This window comes from Sturnus vulgaris, chromosome 1, assembly GCF_052056855.1.
Source record: "Sturnus vulgaris isolate bStuVul1 chromosome 1, bStuVul1.hap1, whole genome shotgun sequence".
NCBI lineage: Eukaryota > Metazoa > Chordata > Aves > Passeriformes > Sturnidae > Sturnus > Sturnus vulgaris.
The window spans coordinates 1,511,252-1,531,965 of record NC_142243.1 but is presented as its reverse complement, the minus strand read 5'-3'; the positions used below and the strand labels follow the sequence as shown (position 1 = coordinate 1,531,965).

At 48.9% G+C, this 20,714-nt stretch overlaps 1 protein-coding gene across 1 annotated transcript in view; it reads left to right on the top strand.

Annotated features, from left to right (window-relative positions):
• The window catches only part of PTH1R (parathyroid hormone 1 receptor), an 85,521-nt gene extending 65,140 nt beyond the window's left edge, over positions 1-20,381 (top strand). Inside the window, exons 6-13 of the mRNA XM_088177505.1 lie at positions 98-284; positions 3,309-3,462; positions 9,826-9,886; positions 12,877-12,943; positions 16,478-16,572; positions 18,256-18,397; positions 18,845-18,886; positions 19,958-20,381. Of these exons, the coding sequence (XP_088033631.1) occupies positions 98-284; positions 3,309-3,462; positions 9,826-9,886; positions 12,877-12,943; positions 16,478-16,572; positions 18,256-18,397; positions 18,845-18,886; positions 19,958-20,320 (1,111 nt within the window). The 3' untranslated portion in view covers positions 20,321-20,381. The remainder of the gene's footprint in view (positions 1-97; positions 285-3,308; positions 3,463-9,825; positions 9,887-12,876; positions 12,944-16,477; positions 16,573-18,255; positions 18,398-18,844; positions 18,887-19,957) is intronic.
• The last annotated feature ends 333 nt before the right edge of the window (positions 20,382-20,714 follow it).

Genomic DNA, 20,714 nt, shown 5'->3' with positions numbered 1-20,714 from the left:
CTCGGTGGGAGGAGCTGGGGCTCTCCAGAGCCAGAAGCGACCCTGGCTGCATCCAAGAGCTGGACTGAACTTCCCAATCCCTTCTGTCCCCTTGCAGACGTTTGCACTGCACTAGGAACTACATCCACATGCACCTGTTTGTGTCCTTCATGCTGAGAGCCGTCAGCATCTTCGTGAAGGACGCGGTCCTGTACTCGGGCTCAGCCCTGGAGGAGATGGAGCGCATCTCCGAGGAGGACTTGAAATCCATCACGGAGGCACCTCCAGCGGATAAGTCACAGTTTGTGAGTGTTCCCAGAGCGCTGATCCTCCAGGATTCGTGTCTTTGTCCTCTCTGTTCAACGCTTTCCTTCTTTTGGGGAGTTTTGTACCCTACTCGTCTTTCACAGGCTCTTCCTTCCCGTCCTTTCCCATTCTCAGTGTGGTGGTTCAGAGGGATTCCCAATTCCTGGGCTAAGGAAAAGCTGCCCCCACACCAGTCACGGTTGATGGTTTGATTCCCATCTACATTCCCCTGACACCCCCTGCATTTATGGCTGTGGAAACATTCCTGACCATCCCAGCACAAGGCACATCCAGCTTGGCTCACAACACTTCCACAAATGGGGAATGCACGACTTTTCTCCCTCCTGTATGGAAAAAAAGACATTTTGGAAGGGAAAATGGGGGGAGGATGTGGTGTCAGAGGAAAGGGTGGGGCTCATCTGCAGAAAGGAGCTGCTGTCTGTGAGGGAGACCTTGGGCAGAATCGTTGAGGTTGGAAAAGAATTCCAAGAATTCCATTCCTTGGAATGGTTGCTGGGTCCCCAGTCCCAACCTTGGCCAGAGCCCTGAGTGCCACATCCAGGAATTCCTTGGACACCTCCAGGGATGGGCACTCCAAATTTCCCTGGGCAGCCCCTTCCAAAGCCTGAGCACCCTTTCCATGGGGAAATTCCTCCTGGTGTCCAACCTGAACCTCAGCTTGGTTGAGTCAACACAATCCACCCAGGCAGACGAGTCAGCATCCCAAAATAAAGATGGAAGTGAGCTCAGCTGGATTCTTCTCCAGAATTCCATGGGGATTTCACTGTATAGAAATCTCTGATGGCAATACCTGCATTGTCCATGTCCGGGGGGGGATGAAGGCCATCCTCACATTTCCCACATCCTGGAGCTCTTGGCTCTCCCTGTCATTGGTCCCATCTCGGATTTCCCATGGAATCCTGGATATGGCACCTTCTCCCTTCCCACAACTCCCTGACAGGAGGGGACAGTGAGGGGGGGATTTGGGATCTGCTCCCAGGGAACAGGGACAGGAGGAGAGGGAACGGCCTCAGGATGGGCAGGGGAGGCTCAGGGTGGACACCAGGAATTTCTCCATGGAAAAGGTGGTCAGGCCTTGGAAGGGCCGTGGAGGGTTTGGAGTCCCCACCCCTGGAGGTGTCCAAGGAATTCCTGGATGTGGTACTTGGTGCTCTGGTGAGGATCAGGCACAGCTTGGACTCCATGACCTTGGAGGTCTTTTCCAACCTCAAGGATTCTGGGATAAACTTCCTGCCTGTGGATTTGCTTGGCTCCTCAAGTCCTTCCCAACTTGTGCTACAACCAGGGACCAGCAACACCTCGTGAAAAATCAGAGGATTTGGGAATGTCCCAGTGTGCATCCCAGTGTCCCGACTGGAACTTTGTCATTGTGTTCCTTTCCCATCCCGGAGATCTGTGTCATTAATCTGCAGAGTCTCACTCAACACCCTCCAAAACTCTCTTTTTTTTTTTTTTTTGGAAAGAACACAAAATGTTTCACAGCATTGTTTGGTGTTTCTCCTCGTGCCAGGCTCATTAGAAGGAATAATTAGGATAATCTATGGCATTCTTTGGATATTAGCATTTAATGGCATTTCCCACTCTTTGGAAGTGCAAGGCAAACAAGCTATGAAGGGACAATTAATGGATTTATTTTGTTTCCAAATGAAGTGGGAACTTTGCAATTCTTGCCTCACATTCCCTGCATGAGGAAGTAAATATAAAAAATAAATATAGAAAATAATAGCTAACCTAGATGGGGATTTTTTAAAATAAATATAAAAAGTATTAATTAATTTAGGGGGATTTTAATTAATCTATTTTTACTCCCTCTGTCTATGAAAGAAAATGAGTGTAATGAGTGGATATCTTATCAATATGCAAATATATGTATAAATGTGCATATTGATGGATGAAAAATTAGCAAAAGGGCTGTGCCAGGATTTTAAAAAATTATCTTTTTATTTCCAAGGTATTATTATTGGCATTTTCTGTCAGTCCTTTGTATTCCTCTCAAAGGAAGGGACAGCACAAAGATGGGCCCAGGGATGTGGCAGCCACAGAATTCCTGGGAAATCCAACATCCCAGACTCCAAGGTTATCCACACTGACAAGAGCTGGCTTTGAACTGATTAATCCCCAAGTGGATTTTGTGATATTTTGCAGCCTTTCTCTGCTGGAGCTGAGAAATTGGGAAGCAGGGGTGGCTTTGTCCCACTCTGACCCAAGGGAGTGCTGGGGTCACAGTCAGGGTTTTGCTCCCCAAAAATTAAAGGATTTCAGCTCAGTGTGGAGCGAGAGCTCAGCTTAGGAGCCCCTTGAACACCCAGGATGTCCTGGAAGTCTCTCCCAGATCTCCCACCTGGCAGCTCAGGTCTGCTCCTGAGATTTCCAGGGAAAACCTCCAGGCCCTGTTTGCTCCAAAGGCAGCAGGAGCCATCTGCAGGGGTTCCCAGTGAGTGAGGACAGAAAACAACCCCGGAGGATCCTGGAGGGGCAGGATGGGGTGACCCCATCCCACCTCGAGCTGAGGAAGGAGTTGGAATTCCCAGTGCTGTGACTTCAGCAGGACACCCAGGCCAGGACAACTTGGCCAAGGCCCTTTGGCCTCAAACAAGGACAAGGAACACAGGGAAAAGGTGGAACACAGGGAAAGATGGAACACAGGGAAAAGATGGAACACAGGGAAAGATGGAACAGGGAAAGATGAACCCCAGCTGCTCTAGGAAGTGTGTGAGCCCCTCATCACCAGGTTGGGAGAGAGCAGGATCATCTCCTTTTTTCTACTTCCCAGCTCACCTGCTGCAGGAAAAATCATCTTTGGCTCAGGAGTTTTTTCCCAACTGTTCATCTTTCCTTCTCTCCCAAAGATTTTCCCCCCCTCACAAAAAACCCCTGAAACACAATTTCCTGATTTAATCATTTTCCTTTCTCCACCTCGTTTCCCACCTCGCCCCGACTCGTTTGTGCAGCACAAGAATTTCACCCCGTGTTCCTTCTCTGTCCTTGTGTGGTGGCTGCAGGTGGGCTGTAAAGTAGCTGTCACCTTCTTCCTCTACTTCCTGGCGACCAATTACTACTGGATCCTGGTGGAAGGGCTCTATCTGCACAGCCTCATCTTCATGGCATTTTTCTCAGAGAAGAAATATCTTTGGGGATTCACATTATTTGGCTGGGGTAAGTCACGGCCGCTCCTCAGGGCTCACCTGGAAAAGTCTCTTGGAGGGGGTTCTTGAAGGAAAATACAGAAATATGGGAGAGGGGATGGAGGAAGGATGAGCATCAAGGCCAGGTTTTTCATTTTGGGAAGCTTTTATCATTCCAGACACTGTGGCTCCTCCCAGGGTCTCCAGAAGGATCAGCCCAGCCTTGGAGAGGCAGCACAAAGAGCGAGGGAATTCCAGGATGGGTTGGGAAGGACCTTAAAGCACATCCAGTCCCACCCATTCCATGGGACACCTCCCACTGTCCCAGGCTGCTCCAACCCCAATGTCCAGCCCGGCCTTGGGCACTTCCAGGGATCCAGGGACAGCCACAAATCTCTGGTGGTGCCTCAGCACCCCCACATTTTGCCACCCTTCCAGGGCAGGAAATGTGAGGGCTGAATTTGGGATGAGACAGCCGATTTCAGGGATTTATCCCCATCTCTTCCCAGGATCTCCTGCTAAGAAACCAGTGCTGGGCTGGAGGGACAGAAATCTGTGGGAGGTTTTGAGCATCTGCTCCCAATGAGAGCCCCGAGCTCTGATTTCCTCCCTCAAACCTCAGCTGGTTCAAATCCCTGAGGTCTCCTGAGCCTTGGAACACCACTGGAAACCTGCAATTTGTGGGGAAGACTTTTTTATTTTCCTTTTCTTTCAACTCGGGCATCTTTTCCCTGAGTAATGAGCAAGGGGCGGGATGTGGGTGCAGGGAAGGGGCTCATTAGGAGAAGACGTTGCGGGCACGCACATTTCGGAGGAGAATGGGATTTCTGTTCGCTCCTGGCTTTAATTTTGGCTTCCCAGGAGTTACGAGGTGCTGGGACAATAAAACAACTGCCCACAGTTGTCTCGGAGTCTGGAGGTTGGGAGGAGAACAGGGAATGTTTCCGATGATCCCTGAGGATGCAAGGAAGGGTTTAAGCAGGAATTACAGCAGGGAAAACCTGCCCGGGGGGGGGGGGCTGTGGTTACCTGACCCAGCACCACTTCCCAAATTCCAGATCCCAAATTCACCTGGCCACGTCCTGACTGCATTTTAGGGCAAGGTTTAGGTGTGCAGCACCCCATCCCCATTCCAGATTTTTAGGGGAAAATGTTGGTGGAGCTCAGAGCAAGGCAGGGAGCACAGGAATGAGTTTATGAAGGATTGCAGATTTTTGGGATTCAATGCACCAGGGCAGGGATCTCTCCAGCCTTTCTCCTTCCCAAATGGGGTGCAGGGAAGAAGCTGCTTCCAAACCTCCTGTTCAGCTGCTCCACACGTCAGGAACTGCTGGTGCTGGCAGATGATAAAGATGGGAAGTGTAAATATAGGAATATTCCAAAGTGGGAATCCATCTCTCAGGAAAAGCCTGGTCCGGGACGGCTGGAAAAGTTTTGGGAAAAATCAACAAATTAAGAGATATTTGATGGGGCTTGGAGCAACCTGGGAGAGTGGAAGTTGTCCCTGCCCCTGGCAGGGGGTGGAATGAGATGGGATTTAAGGTCCCTCATAACCCAGATCATTCTGGGATTCTATTTTGGGGATTTGGCATTTCTTATCTCAGCTGCTGAGGGACAGAGAGGGCTTTGGATGGCACCTCTTGGCTAAAGCAAATTAACAAAACCCCAGCTAAATTAAATTAGAAAAGAGAAATAAACTCATCTTCCACCAAACCTTCAGGCTCTGTAAAAACTCCCTCTCAAAAAATAACATTAAACAGCAAAGAGCAGACTTAAGCAATTCCCCAGTGGGAATCCGGGAGGAGAGGGAAGCAGCTGGAAAATAATGCCGTGTGTTTAACCAGCAAAAACCAAAGGAAAACGTTGGGACGGGCAGGGATTGCTCTCGTTAAGGGAATAATCTGCTGCCAGGGAATAATCATTTTATCAGAGCAACCGCAGGGCTGCAGTCACACCTGTCACAACAGCCAGCATCCCTGGGCTTCCAGGAGCCTGAGGCTGCCCCGTGGAAATGTCTCTGGAATGAGAACACACGGTGCCTCCGGTGGCAGTTGGGGCTGCTTTGTTTGGATTGGGATGATAATGTCGGAGCAGGCACCCGGCTCAGGAGGATTGTTTGGATAATTTTTGGGCACTGCAAAAGGGCAAACCGATCCAGGAGCCACTGGAGACGGTGGAAAAATTCCAGTTGCCTGCAGCGGGCGCTGGATCCTGCCCACACCGCAGCAATGAGTGACGGGGAATCGGGGAGAAATAATTATTGCACGGAAAAGACAGATTTGCCCCCAAAAGTGGCAATAATCAGCACTGAATTTGTGCTGCCTGGAAATCTCCAAGGTGGGAGCAGGGAGAGAAAATCACCCTACAACATCTTATTTCTGGGGAGAGCGGGACAAAGAGCAATTCTTTGATGTCGTGTCCGTGGATTTCTGTCCTGCATTTTCAGTCCACATCCTCACTGGCACAAGCTCCATCAAAGGCCTCAATTCCCTTCTTCCAAGGGAGACCCTGCTGATGGAAAGGAACTCTTTCCATGCCAGCACCCACCCAAAATAAATAAATAATGACATTATGGGCAACAATAAATCCCTTGGGAGACTCCCAGCTCCCTGCAGCTGTTTTTTGAAGGAAGTTTAGGACCATGACCAATAGCCAGGAAACCCAAGCTGATTCCATTGGCATTTTTCCTTCACACCACGTTAATTCCCACACACATGGCTGGGCTGCCCTGCATTTCAGCAAATTTGGGATTGCAGGGACACCTGGAAAAGATAAAAGAGATGGTGGGAGGTGCTCTGAAAATCCATGATGATGAGCCCTGTGTGTTTATCCAAGCAGGAATAATTCTTCCCCAAAAACATTTATACCAAGCGGGACCAGAGGCCTTAAAAGTATAATTATTATTCTCATTTTACATCAGGAAAAAGGGGCACAGAGGGACTCGTAAAACACAGGCATTGTTCCTCAGAGAGGCTTTTAAACCCAGGGAATGGAGACCAGAAATCCCAGACCTACACGAGGTCTTCATTCCTAAACTCCCTTCCAGCAGTCACTCCCTCGCTCCACATGCATGAAACCCATTTTTCCAGCTGCTGGGAGACACAGACATGGGAAACACCCTCGAGAGGGTGGGGTGGCCAGCAGATCTTTCCCATTTTCCAGCTGCTGGGAAGATTCCTGACTTTATAGCACCTGCATTGTACACACTGTGTGTGTGGCTGGAAATGCACAGCGCATACAATGTGGATTCTGTACAAGTCACTGACGGCATGGCAGGGGCTGGGCTGGAGCTGGGGGAGGACATCCATCCATCCATCCATCTATCCATCCATCCATCCATCCATCCATCCATCTATCCATCCATCCATCCATCTATCCATCTATCCATCCATCCATCCATCCATCCATCCATATGTCCATTAATCCATCCATTAATCCATGAATCCATCCATATAACCATATATCCATTAATCCATCCATCCATCTATCCATCCATATGTCCATTAATCCATCCATGAATCCATCCATCCATCCATCCATCCATCCATCCATCCATCCATCATCCATCCATCATCCATCCATCCATCATCCATCCATCATCCATCCATCATCCATCATCCATCATCCATCCATCCATCATCCATCCATCATCCATCCATCCATCCATCCATCATCCATCATCCATCCATCCATCATCCATCCATCATCCATCCATCATCCATCCATCATCCATCCATCCATCCATCATCCATCCATCATCCATCCATCCATCCATCCATCATCCATCATCCATCCATCATCCATCCATCATCCATCATCCATCATCCATCATCCATCATCCATCATCTATCATCCATCCATCCATCATCCATCCATCATCCATCATCCATCATCCATCATCCATCATCCATCATCTATCATCCATCCATCCATCATCCATCCATCATCCATCATCCATCATCCATCATCCATCATCCATCATCCATCATCCATCCATCCATCATCCATCCATCATCCATCATCCATCCATCCATCCATCCATCATCCATCATCCATCCATCCATCATCCATCATCCATCCATCATCCATCCATCATCCATCCATCATCCATCATCCATCATCCATCCATCATCCATCCATCCATCATCCATCCATCATCCATCATCCATCATCCATCCATCCCTAACTCTTTTCCCCTGAGTATTTTATTGTTGCTTGGGAGCCTGAAGTCAGCACAGGTCTTGAAAGGCAAGAGAAGAACAAATTCCTGACCAATATATCCAAATCTCCCAAAGAAATCAATCCTCCAAACTTAGAGCTTGGCTGTAGTGGGAATATCCAGTATTTCATGGACAGCCTTTCAACATGGCAGTTCCTCCGTGGATATAAACTGAAAGAGCACCAAAAAATTCAATCCATTTCAACTTTGGGTGATTTTCCAGAGCCTGCCCTACTTTCCATGGATAGGTGGATTCCAGGGAGGAGGGAAGAGCTGGTGCCTGTCACCTTCCCCGAGCCCTCACTTCCCTCTCTCCAAGTTCCCAGTGCAACAGGTCAAGGATTTTCTTCCCAGCGCCAGCAACACAGGGAATTGTGGAGCGGGATAAATTCCTTATAAATGTGGCTTTGTAGGAGTGCTGGGCCTGAGTGAGGCTCTGTGTTTAATTATTTATGCTTTCTTATATTACCTCGGCATTCCCAGCTCCCAGCCTGGATAAGGGCCCCGTTGTCCCCGGGTTTGGGACACAGCCGTCCCTGCTCCACACCCCGTGGTCAGGAAAACCTTTAAGCACCCTAATGAGACTTAAGTGCATGCTGAAAGTTAAGCCTGGGCTTATCCCCGAGCCCCAGTGAGCTTAGACTGGGAACAGCCTCTTCACAGTCCCCGCTGATAAATGTCGCCTTTATTTATTTTTTAATAATTTTTTTTTCCACCTGAAAGGGGTCATTCTTCCCGAATTTGTGGAAGCTACTGTGGATTGGATCCTGCTTTTTAAGGGAAGCCAGTAGGGGACTCAGTTGTACAAATAACTGGACCCTAAAAAAAAAATAAATACAAGGTTGCATTTGGTTATTGGGGAATATTTTTTCTATGTTTCACAGGGAAAAGATGATGGCCCAGGGTAGCTGTGCTGAAATCAGGATGGCTCATTTGGGAATGAACCTTTGGCTGGATATTCTGGAAGCATAATCCTAAATTTTAGTATTTCTGTGCTTCATGCAGCAACTCTCTCATATCTAACAGAGCTTCCAACCCATCCAGGGATTTTCTGGGAGAAACTGAGCCTGACTCCTGCTCTACCTTTCCTTGATGGGAAGGAAGGGAGGAAATATCTTGGAGAAGCTGTGCTGCATAAAACCATTGGAATCATGGAATCATGGAATAGTTTGGGTTGGAAGAGGTCTTGAGAATCATCCCATTCCAACCCTGCCATGGGACACCTCCCACTGTCCCAGGCTGCTCCAGCTTGGCCTTGGGCACTGCCAGGGATCCAGGGGCAGCCACAGCTGCTCTGGGAATTCCAGAAATTCCCAATATCCCATCCAGCCCTGCCCTCTGGCAGTGGGAGCCATTCCCTGTGTGCTGTCCCTCCAGGCCTTGTCCCCAGTCCCTCTCCAGCTCTCCTGGAGCCCCTTCAGGCCCTGCCAGGGGCTCTGAGCTCTCCCTGGAGCCTTCTCCTCTCCAGGGGAACATTCCCAGCTCTCCCAGCCTGGCTCCAGAGCAGATTTCTCTGTTTCCCATGGGATGAGTTGGTCAAAGCCAGTTTCAGTCTCTCAGGTTCCAGCACTCCCCAGCCTCGGAAATCATCGAGTCCAACCATCCCCAGCTCTGCCAAGGCCACCCCTGACCGTGTCCCCAAGTGCCACATCCACAGGGCTCAATCCCTCCAGGGATGGGGAGTCCTTCCTGCCCTGGGCAGTTCCAATGTGCAGCAGCCTCTTTCCAGGAAGGAATTTTCCCAATTTCCACCCTGAACCTCCCCTGGCCCATCCTGAGGCCGTTCCCTCTCCTCCTGTCCCTGTTCTCTGGGAGCAGATCCCAAATCCCCCCCGGCTGTCCCCTCCTGTCAGGGAGTTGTGCAGAGCCAGAAATTCCCCTTGATCCTCCTTTTCTCCAGGCTGAGCCCCTTCCCAGCTCCCTCAGGAGTTTTCCAGCCCTTTCCCAGCTCCGTTCCCTTCCCGGGACTCTCTCCAGCCCCTCCAGGTCTGTCTGAGCACCCCAGACTGCACCAGTTCAGTTCTCAGATGTGACAGCTCAGCCTTTCCAAGTCTCAGTTACCCCCGAATAATTAAAAACTGCTCCTTCCACCTTCCCCTCACCCGCTCCACCTGGAATTTCGGTGCTGGAGCCCTCGGTCCCCCCTGACCCCGTGTCACCTGTGTTCTTTTGCAGGACTCCCTGCTGTGTTTGTCACAGTGTGGGCCAGCGTCAGAGCCACTCTGGCCGACACAGAGTAAGTCCCGCTGGGTTTCCTTTCTCTGCCTTTTATGTGCAAAGTTTTATGAGATTTATGGGTGAATTCAAAAGGAAAAAGAACCAGGCAAAGCTGGGATTCTACTCTGACGTCATTAACTTTTGGAGGAGGGTGGCGGATGGAAGGGAAGGATGATTTTTCATTTTGCAGGATTCAGTAAATGGGAATACCTGCAGTTGTTGTCCCTGAGGATAAAGGGGCTGTGTCACAGCTGGGCAGGGACAAGACAGAAAAATCCTGAATGAGTGGGAATGAATTTGGGGCAGAGCAGCTGCAGCACAGCCAGAGACGTTTGGTGGTGGTGGGGTGGTAGAACTGTCATTCCTCCATGGATTTTACAATCCCAGAATGGTTTGGGTTGGAAGAGACCTTAAAGCTCATCCCATTCCACACCCTGCCATGGGCAGGGGCTCCTTGCACTCTCCCATGTTGCTCCAAGCCCCATCCAAGCTTGCCTTGTCCCCAAAATTCACAGCTTGACCACACAAGTCCTGTTCCCAGGATCCTCCAGCAGAGGAATTCCCAAACGGCTTTGCATGGGAATGCCCTTTCCAGAGGGGGATTTCAGCTCCAGGCTGGGATGGGTGGGTCAGCAGAGGGGTGACACAGCAGGGACACCAGCTCATCCTCACAGAGGCTCCCAGGGAGCACCCGTGGCTTTCCAGCCTCGCCTTCCCTGAGGAGCTGGCCTGGGAAAACTGAGCTGCCATGTGGGGCTTACCTGGATCAGACAAGGAAAACCCTGTGGCATTCCTGTCTCCAGAGCTGGAGACAATTCCACCAGAATAATTAATGTCATGGCTTAACTGTACGACTTAATTAGTGGCTTGTTTTTATTTTCTTTTGTCTTTACTTAGAGTTAGGATTAAAAACACGAAGGAGACGAATTTTTGTTTATTACATTTTATCTAAATGTAATTACTAGTGTAATACTTTTAGTTACTAAGTAAAAGCGAGCAAAATGGAGCTGAGTCTGGCTAGTTATGAGGTTTTTTAAAGCTAAATAGTTCAATAAAGAACTAACACTTATATTATTTATACTTTTGACCCAATAACCAAACACTTGTGGCTTGTAGTGTAGAACTGTCTGACTAAAAACTACTGCCTGAAATCATGAGGAAGAAGGAACAAGAAGGAAGAAAGAGACAACACCCAGGAGCCTCCATCTTGTCCCACACCTATTTCTATATTCTAAAACCCCAAATTCCAAACCCTTCACCGTGTGAAATCACACATTTCTATTCAAACTGCACACCAGTGATCCCAACCCCATCACTCAATTTTGGAAACCTTCTCCAAGGCCTCAGGTCACAAGCAGTGTTCTCCTGGGGTCAGTGTCAGAAAGCACAGAAAGCTCAAAATTCCCAGGATTCTGGGTTCCAACAAATTAACACTGGGTCAGCTTTTCCAACGGGTGCTGGAAACTCCTGGGAGTTTCCAGGAGCCCGTCCCTCCTTGGCAGATGGAGGATTGGATCCCAATATCCCAATATCCCAATATCCCAATATCCCAACATCCCAACATCCCAATATCCCAATATCCCAATATCCCAATATCCCAATATCCCAATATCCCAATATCCCAACATCCCAATATCCCAACATCCCAATATCCCAACATCCCAATATCCCAATATCCCAATATCCCAACATCCCAATATCCCAATATCCCAATATCCCAATATCCCAATATCCCAATATCCCAACATCCCAATATCCCAATATCCCAATATCCCAATATCCCAATATCCCAATATCCCAATATCCAAATATCCCAACATCCCAATATCCCAATATCCCAACATCCCAACATCCCAATATCCCAATATCCCAACATCCCAACATCCCAATATCCCAACATCCCAATATCCCAACATCCCAACATCCCAATATCCAAATATCCCAATATCCCAATATCCAAATATCCCAACATCCCAACATCCCAATATCCCAATATCCCAACATCCCAACATCCCAATATCCAAATATCCCAACATCCCAACATCCCAATATCCCAACATCCCAATATCCCAACATCCCAATATCCCAATATCCATGTCACCAATTGTCCCTTCCAGTCCTCGCTGGGATAAAGCCTGAAGGTGGATGGAGATAAAGATTTTGGGGGCTTTGGCTGGGTCTCCCTGCAAGGGCAGGGTTGAAGAGAGAGTGGGACCCCAGCATTGTCCCCATGGGAAGTGTGCAGGTTTATTCCAAGGGGAAATCATGGAATGGTTGGGTTGGGAAAGACCTTCAAAGGTCATTTAATCCAAACCCCTGCCACGAGCAGGGACATATCCAGGATTGAAGAGGCCTACAGGGAACCTGGAGAGGGATTATTGATCAGGAACTGAAGGGACAGGACACAGGGAATGGCTTCCCACTGCCAGAGGTCAAGGCTAGATGGGATATTGGGAAAAATTCTTCCCTGTGAGGGTGGGGAGGCCCTGGCTCAGGTCACCCAGAGAAGCTGTGGCTGCCCCATCCTTGGAAATGTCCAAGGCCAGGTCGGATGGAGCTTGGAGCAACCTCTCTCCCATGGCAGGGATGTGGAATTAAATCACCTTTAAGGTCCATTCCAACCCATTCCAGGATTCTGTGATCCTGCATCACTTCAGCCTCTCCTGTGTTCATGAAACCTGGATTACTTTTAACGTAGGGATTTTTTTCTGGTGAGGAAGTGAAGAAGTGGAAAAGGATCCATTCCTGCCTGGAAGGGACAATTCTGGATGAGTGTGGCAGGAGCTGGAAAGAGCTTCACCCTCTGGAGAGCACAACCATCCCAACCATTGGAATATTCTCGTTTTTCAGTGGCATAACAGCAGGAAAAGGGATATTCCAAAGTGTCACTGAGTGCAGGCAGGGTTAGAGCAAGGCCCTACTCGTCCTTCCAGGGGGATTTTTCCAGCAAAACTCTGGAGTCCATTGTTCTTGGAATGATTTCCTGACAGGATGTTGATCTCTCCTCAGGTGTTGGGACTTGAGTGCTGGCAATTTAAAGTGGATTATTCAGGTGCCCATCCTGGCAGCTATCGTGGTGAGTATGGGATGAGTGAGGGGCTGGGAGGCCTTTGGGATCTGGGAGCTGATCCAGGATTTCCTACTCTTTTTTTTTTTTTTTTCCCTGTTATCAAAAAATCCTGCTTCGTAAATAATCCCTGCATTTCCACTTTGAGGGGTTTATGTTTGTCCTGCCTGGAATTTTGGCAGCTGAATAGAGCAGAAGGGTTTGTGAGTGACTTCAAGGAGAGAAAAATCCCACATTTTTAGGGCTAAGACCCTAAAATCATTAATGAAACCAACATTCAAGGCAATATTTCCAACCCAGATGGTCCTGGAAACTCTCAGGGGTCATAACATGTTCTGGAGGCATCTCCAGTGGGAAGAGATGGAATTTGGGGTCTGTAGCTGGACCAAAGCTTTTCCCAGGCATGTTTCAGGGTCATCCCATTCTTTCTGAACTGATAAAAGCTTGGGAAGCCCGAGGTGGGAAGGGGAATGAAACCATCCCAGTTTTGATTGGATCTTTAATCACTTTGGATTATTCCAACCCCCAGCCAGGAGCCAGAGGGGAAAGGAAAGATCCAAGGGACATTATCCCAACACAGGAGGAGCTCTCCAGAGCTGGAGAGGGGATTATAAGATTTAATTATCTGCACCAGATGAATTCAATTATGTCCTAATTAATGAATTCATTCATTATCCTCTTCCCCCCCCCCCCTCTTTATTTGGGGTTCTCCATTGCTCCATCTCCTGATGGAATCCATGAGCTCATGCCCTCCCCTCAAAATCCCACCTCCCTTTCCACTCATCCATGATGGAGTGGAGCTGGTAGGAATCTCTCCACAATCCCGAGGGTTTGGGATCAGGCTCTTCCTCCTGCCTCACCAATCAGGAGGCCTTGGGAGGTGCTCAGTGTGGGTGAGAAGAACACCAGACACACAAAGAGCAGGAGATTTTTCTGGGGTGGATGTGCTCATCCGTGCCATTAGGTGAGACTTTTGGGGGTTGGGGGAGGGCCTGGATTTCATCCATTCCGTGGAAATTCTCCACCTGGCTGCAGCAATTCCTTGGAAGAAACGCTGAGACCACATCTTTGGAAATGGAGCAGCAGAGGCCGGAGAAGAAAGTTCAGATGGTTCAATTAAACGAATTCCAGCAACCCCATTGCATTTCATTTAAAGGCCAATTAGCAGAGGAGAAAGAGCCCAATTGAGGCTCATCCTTGGAAAAATCAGGTTTCTCCAGGAGGCTGTGCCTGTGCCCTGGCAATTTGCAAGTGCAGCTGTTTATTATGCAAAAATATTCCGTGGGTTGTGTCTGTTTAATTTCTGTGGGTTCGTATTGTTCACTTGGCTGCTTCTGCCATTCCCACGTTGCTGGAATAAGTCCTGCCTTTTCTGGATGAGGTTTTGGAGGCTGGGGGGGTTTAAAATCTCTCCACTTTCTGCTAATTTGGATGGGATTCCTTTGTCTGGATTTCTTTTTGAATTTAGCACATTTGGGGAAAGCAGAGGAGTTTCCCTCCTCGGTGTGATAAGGTTGGGCATCTTTAATTTTGCTGACAAATGCAGAACAAGATCCCACTTTGGAGCCTTTAAAGCTGGAAAAGCTCCTGTAGAGACACAAATCCTGCTTGGTTTTTCCCTTCCAGATGGTTTCCCAGGAATTAAATGCCCCCCAGGCTCTGTGCTTCCCTGCCTGTTGGTCTGTTCGTTCCTCCCTTATAATTCCTGTGCCAGTCAGGAAATTTCAGCCAAATGAAACTCAGGGAATGGGTTTGCAGGGATGTAAAATTCCCACAAACCTCATGAAAACAGGGATATGGATACGGGAGAGAATTTTCACTCATATCCCAGTGATGGAAAGGTATGGCACCACCTTCCCTGCTTTTTTTATGGAGAACAGTTCCAAATGAACTGGAATGAAAAGGAATAGGAATCCAACCACAGGAGACAAAGCCATGGCAAACCAGACCCTGCTGGTCCAGCAGCTCAGGGAATTCCCAATTTTATCAGGAAGAATAAGTGACCGTGGGAGCCACTCTCCCATGGTTGTGGTGGGATCTCTGCCATGGAAATGCTGGAACACGGATCTGCTCTGGCTCCAACCAAAATGAATCCAAGGAAGTCTCCTGGACCGTCCAGCTTGAGGTGGTCCCTCCCTGAGACTCCAAGCCTGTGTGTGGTGTGGGAATTCCGTGTCTTGAAATGCTGAAGGCTCCGGAGGAATCCACAGGGGTTTATCCAACGGCGTGGATCTGCTCGGTGCCGTTACAGCACGGGTCTGCCTCCACCCTCTCCATAACCCATGGGTGGGTTTGGCTGGGCCAGCAGCTGCTGGAATCCAGGGAAACCGAGCTCTGAAGAGCTCTGCAAAGACGGGAATCTCCCCATCTTTCCTCTCCACGTGGTGCTGCCATCAAATTTCCCTCGGCGTGTTCCTGTAGGACAAGAACGGAATCACGGGGTCGCGGAGGTTGGAGATGTTCTCCCAGATCAAATCCAGCCATTCCCCAGCACCACCACGGTCACCACAACCCCTTGTCCCAGGAGCCACATCCACACAGGATTCCACAACTTCCACAGGATGGGATTCCCCCACTTCCCAGGATGGGGATTCCATCACTTCCCAGGATGGGATTCCCCCACTTCCCAGGATGGGGATTCCATCACTCCCCAGGATGGGATTCCCCCACTTCCCAGGATGGGGATTCCATCACTCCCCAGGATGGGATTCCCCCACTTCCCAGGATGGGGATTCCATCACTCCCCAGGATGGGGATTCCATCACTTCCCAGGATGGGATTCCCCCACTTCCCAGGATGGGATTCTCCCACTTCCCAGGATGGGGATTCCATCACTCCCTGGGATGGGATTCCATCACTCCCCAGGATGGGATTCCATCACTCCCCAGGATGGGGATTCCATCACTTCCCAGGATGGGGATTCCACTTCTTCCTGGTGCAGCCTGTTCCAAGGCACCACTGGAATTATCCCGAGCAGTTGGCCCCCAGCTGTGTCCACAGATGTGTCTCCCTGAAAGGCAGTGGGTGATGTTCCCTCACTGTCCTTGTCTGCTCCATCCTAAACACTTCCCAGAGGAAGCTCAGCAGTGGAAATGTGGGAGAAATCCAAGTTTTCATTGCCCTTCTGCCTTCTTGAGCTGTCATCCCCAGCTAGGTCCACTCTGTGTCTTCAGAGCAGCATTTGGCTTGTTCCTCTTTCCTTTGGCACATGGAAATGTGGGAAGACATCCTAGGAGTGCTCCTGGGATCTTAATCCCAGCTGGGCTGTGAAAGACAAAACCTCACTTTGGCCTTCTCCAGGTGCCTGCTGTGCTGCTGGCTCGGGTGTTTCCATGTGAGATGTCCACACCTCTGAGCCATTCCATGTTCTCCCTGAAGGTTAAAAACCCTGGGATCATTCCTGGAATGTTCATCCCTTCCACAGGAGGAGTTTCCTCCCCAGTCCCACCCCCTGCCTCACCTGGAGGGGCAACACCAACTGGAAAAACTCCATTTTCATCCATTTTTAACACTCCTCGTTTCTTTGTTTTCTTTCCCCTGCAGGTAAATTTTATTCTCTTTATCAATATTATCAGAGTCCTCGCAACCAAGCTCCGAGAGACGAATGCAGGGAGGTGTGACTCGAGACAACAGTACAGGTGAGTGTCACCTGCCCTGTCCCCTCTCTGGGATGGACAAAGTCCTTGGCTCACCCCCTTGGCTGTGGTGGCACCTAAAACAACTCGGAAAATTTCTTGTCTTCCAAGTGTGGTCATGCAGAATGAACCAGAGCGATTTTAAAACTCTCCCAAACCTTTCAAACCCAAGCTGCTGGAGGTTAGGGAGGAATTCCAGCTCTTCAGCCAGTTTTTGAGCTAAAAGTGCAAAAATAAAACATTGTTTGTGCTGCTGAAGGCCATAAAACTTGTATCAGTTTATTTGCTTCTTTTTATTTCCCCACCGTGCTTTGTTAAGCTTGGCCTATTTGTTAAACCTGCCCTTGAGCGGGTGTTTCAGTGCTTTGGCTGAACTGATAAAAATATTCCAGTTTCGTTTCATTTTCTGTTTGGTTTTCCTTTATTCTGCCAGCTCATCTCCCTTGACAATTCAGGTTATTTGTAGCATGGTCAAAAACTGGATGGAAAAATCGGATTGCTGGGACACCACGGCTGCTTGAGAGCTCCCAAGGCTCCTTGGGATCTCCTGGACTGCCCAACAGGACACTTGGGAAGGGGGGAGAGAGGAATGATTTGGGATGTAAACCATGAGCTCATTGCTCCCACCTCCCTCTCCAAACACACATTTGAGGCAGGAGGGGGAGCTTTGGCAGGAAAACACCTCCCACTTTTCCTCGCTGCCCTGTCAGGGCTCTGATTTATCCATTTATTTACTTCTCCCTGGCTGAAGCTCTGCCATTAATTATGGTTTGGATGGGGCCTGCTCCTTTTAAAGTGTTAAATTCCCTCGGTGGTTTGCAGGCGCTGGACAGAGGCGGTGCCGGGGCTTTCTGGGAGCGATTCCCGCCCTTCCCGATCCCTGCTTCACTCGGGGACTTGCTGGAACTCCTGGCACGAGCTTTAATCCCTCAATTAATGTCACTTCCAGGCAAAGCTGATTCCCTCCGGAGCCAGCCCGGCCAAATACTCCGGGTTGTGGAGTCCCCAGCACTGATCCTGTGCTGAGGTGGAGCTGCTTCCTGAAAAAAAAAAAAAAAAATAACTTTTCCAAGGGATGCTGAAGCCCAAAGCACCTCCTGGGAGCGTTCACCTCTGCTCTGTCCTGTTCCCCTGGGTATCTGGAGTAATTCCACTCCTAATTCGCTTCCCTCTCCTCCAGATCTGCTCGTTGCACAGGATCCAGGCTGGATTTTCCTGTCTTGCCTCAATGGAGTGGTTGAGGTTGGAAAAGATTTCTGGAAGTCGATTCTCCAGCCTCCTGCTCCAGCAGTGTCAGCCACTGTAGGACCACGTGAAGATGGAGAGCCATCCTTTAGGGATGAGGGGATTTGGTGGCTGCTGGAGCCTGGGGGCTGGAATTGCAGCACAAATTCCTTCCATTCCTTTTCACCTTCCACCCACCATCCCGACCCAAACCTGGAGCGGGTCTGAGGCTGGAAAAGGCACCTCAGTGTCACCTCCAGCATCACACAAAGGGCTGGCACTGGCACACGCTGGGGAGTGAAACAGCAGCTCGGAATTCCAGGTGGAATTCCACAACACCTGTACAAACATCCCATATCCAAGGGGGCAAGGAGAACCCGGTGACAAACCTGGCTGGGTTGGAGCTTTATCCAGGCACTAATTCCTGCTGTATCCCGTTTTTTTTTTTTTTTTTCCCTGCAGGAAGCTGCTGAAATCTACCCTCGTCCTTATGCCTCTGTTTGGCGTTCACTATATTGTTTTCATGGCTATGCCATACACAGACGTGTCAGGGATTCTTTGGCAAGTTCAAATGCACTATGAAATGCTGTTCAACTCTTTCCAGGTACTGGAACTCTGGGAAAACCCTGGGAATTTCAGTGGGGAGAGGAGGGGAATGTGGGTGCAAGGCTGGCTATGGAAGCAGGGCTGGGTTTACAGTGCACTAGAATTCATTCACGAGGGGATTTGAAAATATTTCAGCCCCAAATCTGTTTTCTACTTGCAAAACACAAGAAAAGGGGCAATGTATCCAGCAAAAAATGTTCTTCCCAATGCATCCCCATCTCTGCTGGCTCAGGGACAGCTCCTTGTCCACTCTGAGCTCCATCCACAGGGAATTTTCTCTGTTTCCCCTCTCCCGCCCCACTGAGCAATCCCACATTTCTCACACACATTTGCCACAGCTGGTTTTGAATGTCCTCAGTCTCAGAGAAGCCTGGGGTTGCTGGGCAGAAAAGAGACTCAAATTTCCCTACATTCCCATTAATTTGTTGTTTCTTGCTCCTTCCAGGGATTTTTTGTTGCCATCATATACTGTTTTTGCAATGGAGAGGTGAGTCTTCATTCCCTCCTTTCTTGGGTTAATTCCACACTCAGGTGGAACAGCACATCCTCATTTTTCTACAACAAACAACCTTATTTTGCAGTCCAAGGTCTCTCAGTCCACATAAAAAATTCAAATCCTCATTTTTGTTCTGGTGGAAAACCCCCAGGTCAATATGGCACCGATAAATGAGCTACTGGAAGCAGCTAATGGAGAAAAAATTTTGCAATTTTTAATTCCCTAGCACAAGTGCTGCTCAGTGCTGCTTCATTTCAAACTAAGAAGAAAAACCGATTGATAGAGTCACTGATTAACAAAATCTGGATTTTTCCAGGCTCTTTGGACTTTTTTTATCTATTTCCAGAAAAATATACTTTAATTTCCTCATTTCCATTAATTCCCTCTATTGCTGTTAATTAAGAAAATGGATGGTCAGCAGCTACTGACCCCAGGGAAGAAGTTCCACACACTGACTTAAAATGAAATTCATGGATTTTAAGGGGAATTTATGACCTAAAGTTATGGATTTTAAAGGGAAATAAAACTACAAATTCACTGTGTATGTTCTGCAGATAAAACGAGGATAAAATCTAAGGGGGATTGATCTCAGCCTAACTTTAACAACCTACTTTAGACCCAGCCTAAAATTCCCATTTCTAGGAAAATTCTAGGGAAATTCTCAGGGAAATTCGTTCTAGGGAAATCTCTCAGGATTCAGGTGCCCCTCAAGGTGGTTTTCCCACTCACACTTGATTTCCATGGGATGTTGAGACAATTCCCTCTTGGATGTGCTGCTCTCCATCCCTTAAACCTTGGGCAGAGCCATCCCACCTTTCCAGCCATTCAAGCTTCCCAGTGTCCAATATTTCATTGGGAAAGGGCAGGTTTAATGTGAATTTATTGCTCTTTCCAATTTCATGGAATCACGAGTTGGCCCATAAAAATAAAGACCAGGAAATTCCAAATCCCCGCCGAGTTTCCCGCCCATTCTATGGACACCACATTTTTCTGGCATTTTCCTTCTCCCACTCATGGGGATTTTTTTTTTTCCCCCCCTCTTTTTTTTTTCCCCCCCTTCAGGTCCAAGCAGAAATAAAGAAGTCATGGAGCAGGTGGACTTTAGCACTTGACTTTAAAAGGAAAGCTCGGAGTGGGAGCACAACGTACAGTTATGGACCAATGGTGTCCCACACCAGCATCACCAATGTAGCCACGAGAGGGGCCCTTGCCCTGCACCTCAACACCAGACTGATCCCAGGGACCCTCAATGGCCACAGGAATTTGCCAGGCTATGTGAAAAACGGCTCCATTTCAGAGAATTCCATGCCTTCCTCCGGCCCTGAGCAGTACAACAAGGATGAGGAATACCTGAACGGCTCCGGGCTCTACGACGGAGACAGACCCACGGTCCTGGTGGAAGAGGAGAGAGAGACAGTGATGTAAAGACAGGAGGAGGGAAAGAAAGGAAAAAAAAAAAATAATAATTCACCCAAAGGATGAAAAAGGTCCCTGGAGAGCATTTAGTGGGAAAAGACCATCAGGCCACGCAGCGGATTCCAAGGGTTTCCATGCGGTTTCTCTGTTCTGTGGAATGAGAGATTAAGTTATTTGGGAGGTTAAAAAAAAAAAAAAACAAAAAAAAAACCAAAAACAAACAAGTGAGCCACCAACGTGGCCAGTGGGTGATCCCATCCATGAATTCCGTGATCCCTGGAGCTCTCCAGACCTGCTGGACACCAGAGATGCTGGGAGCTCCCCGGGGAGGGCTGCACAGCCCTGCGTGGTCCTTGGATCCCTTGGAGAGCGTGGGCGGCCAAGGAGGACGGGAATGTCCCCC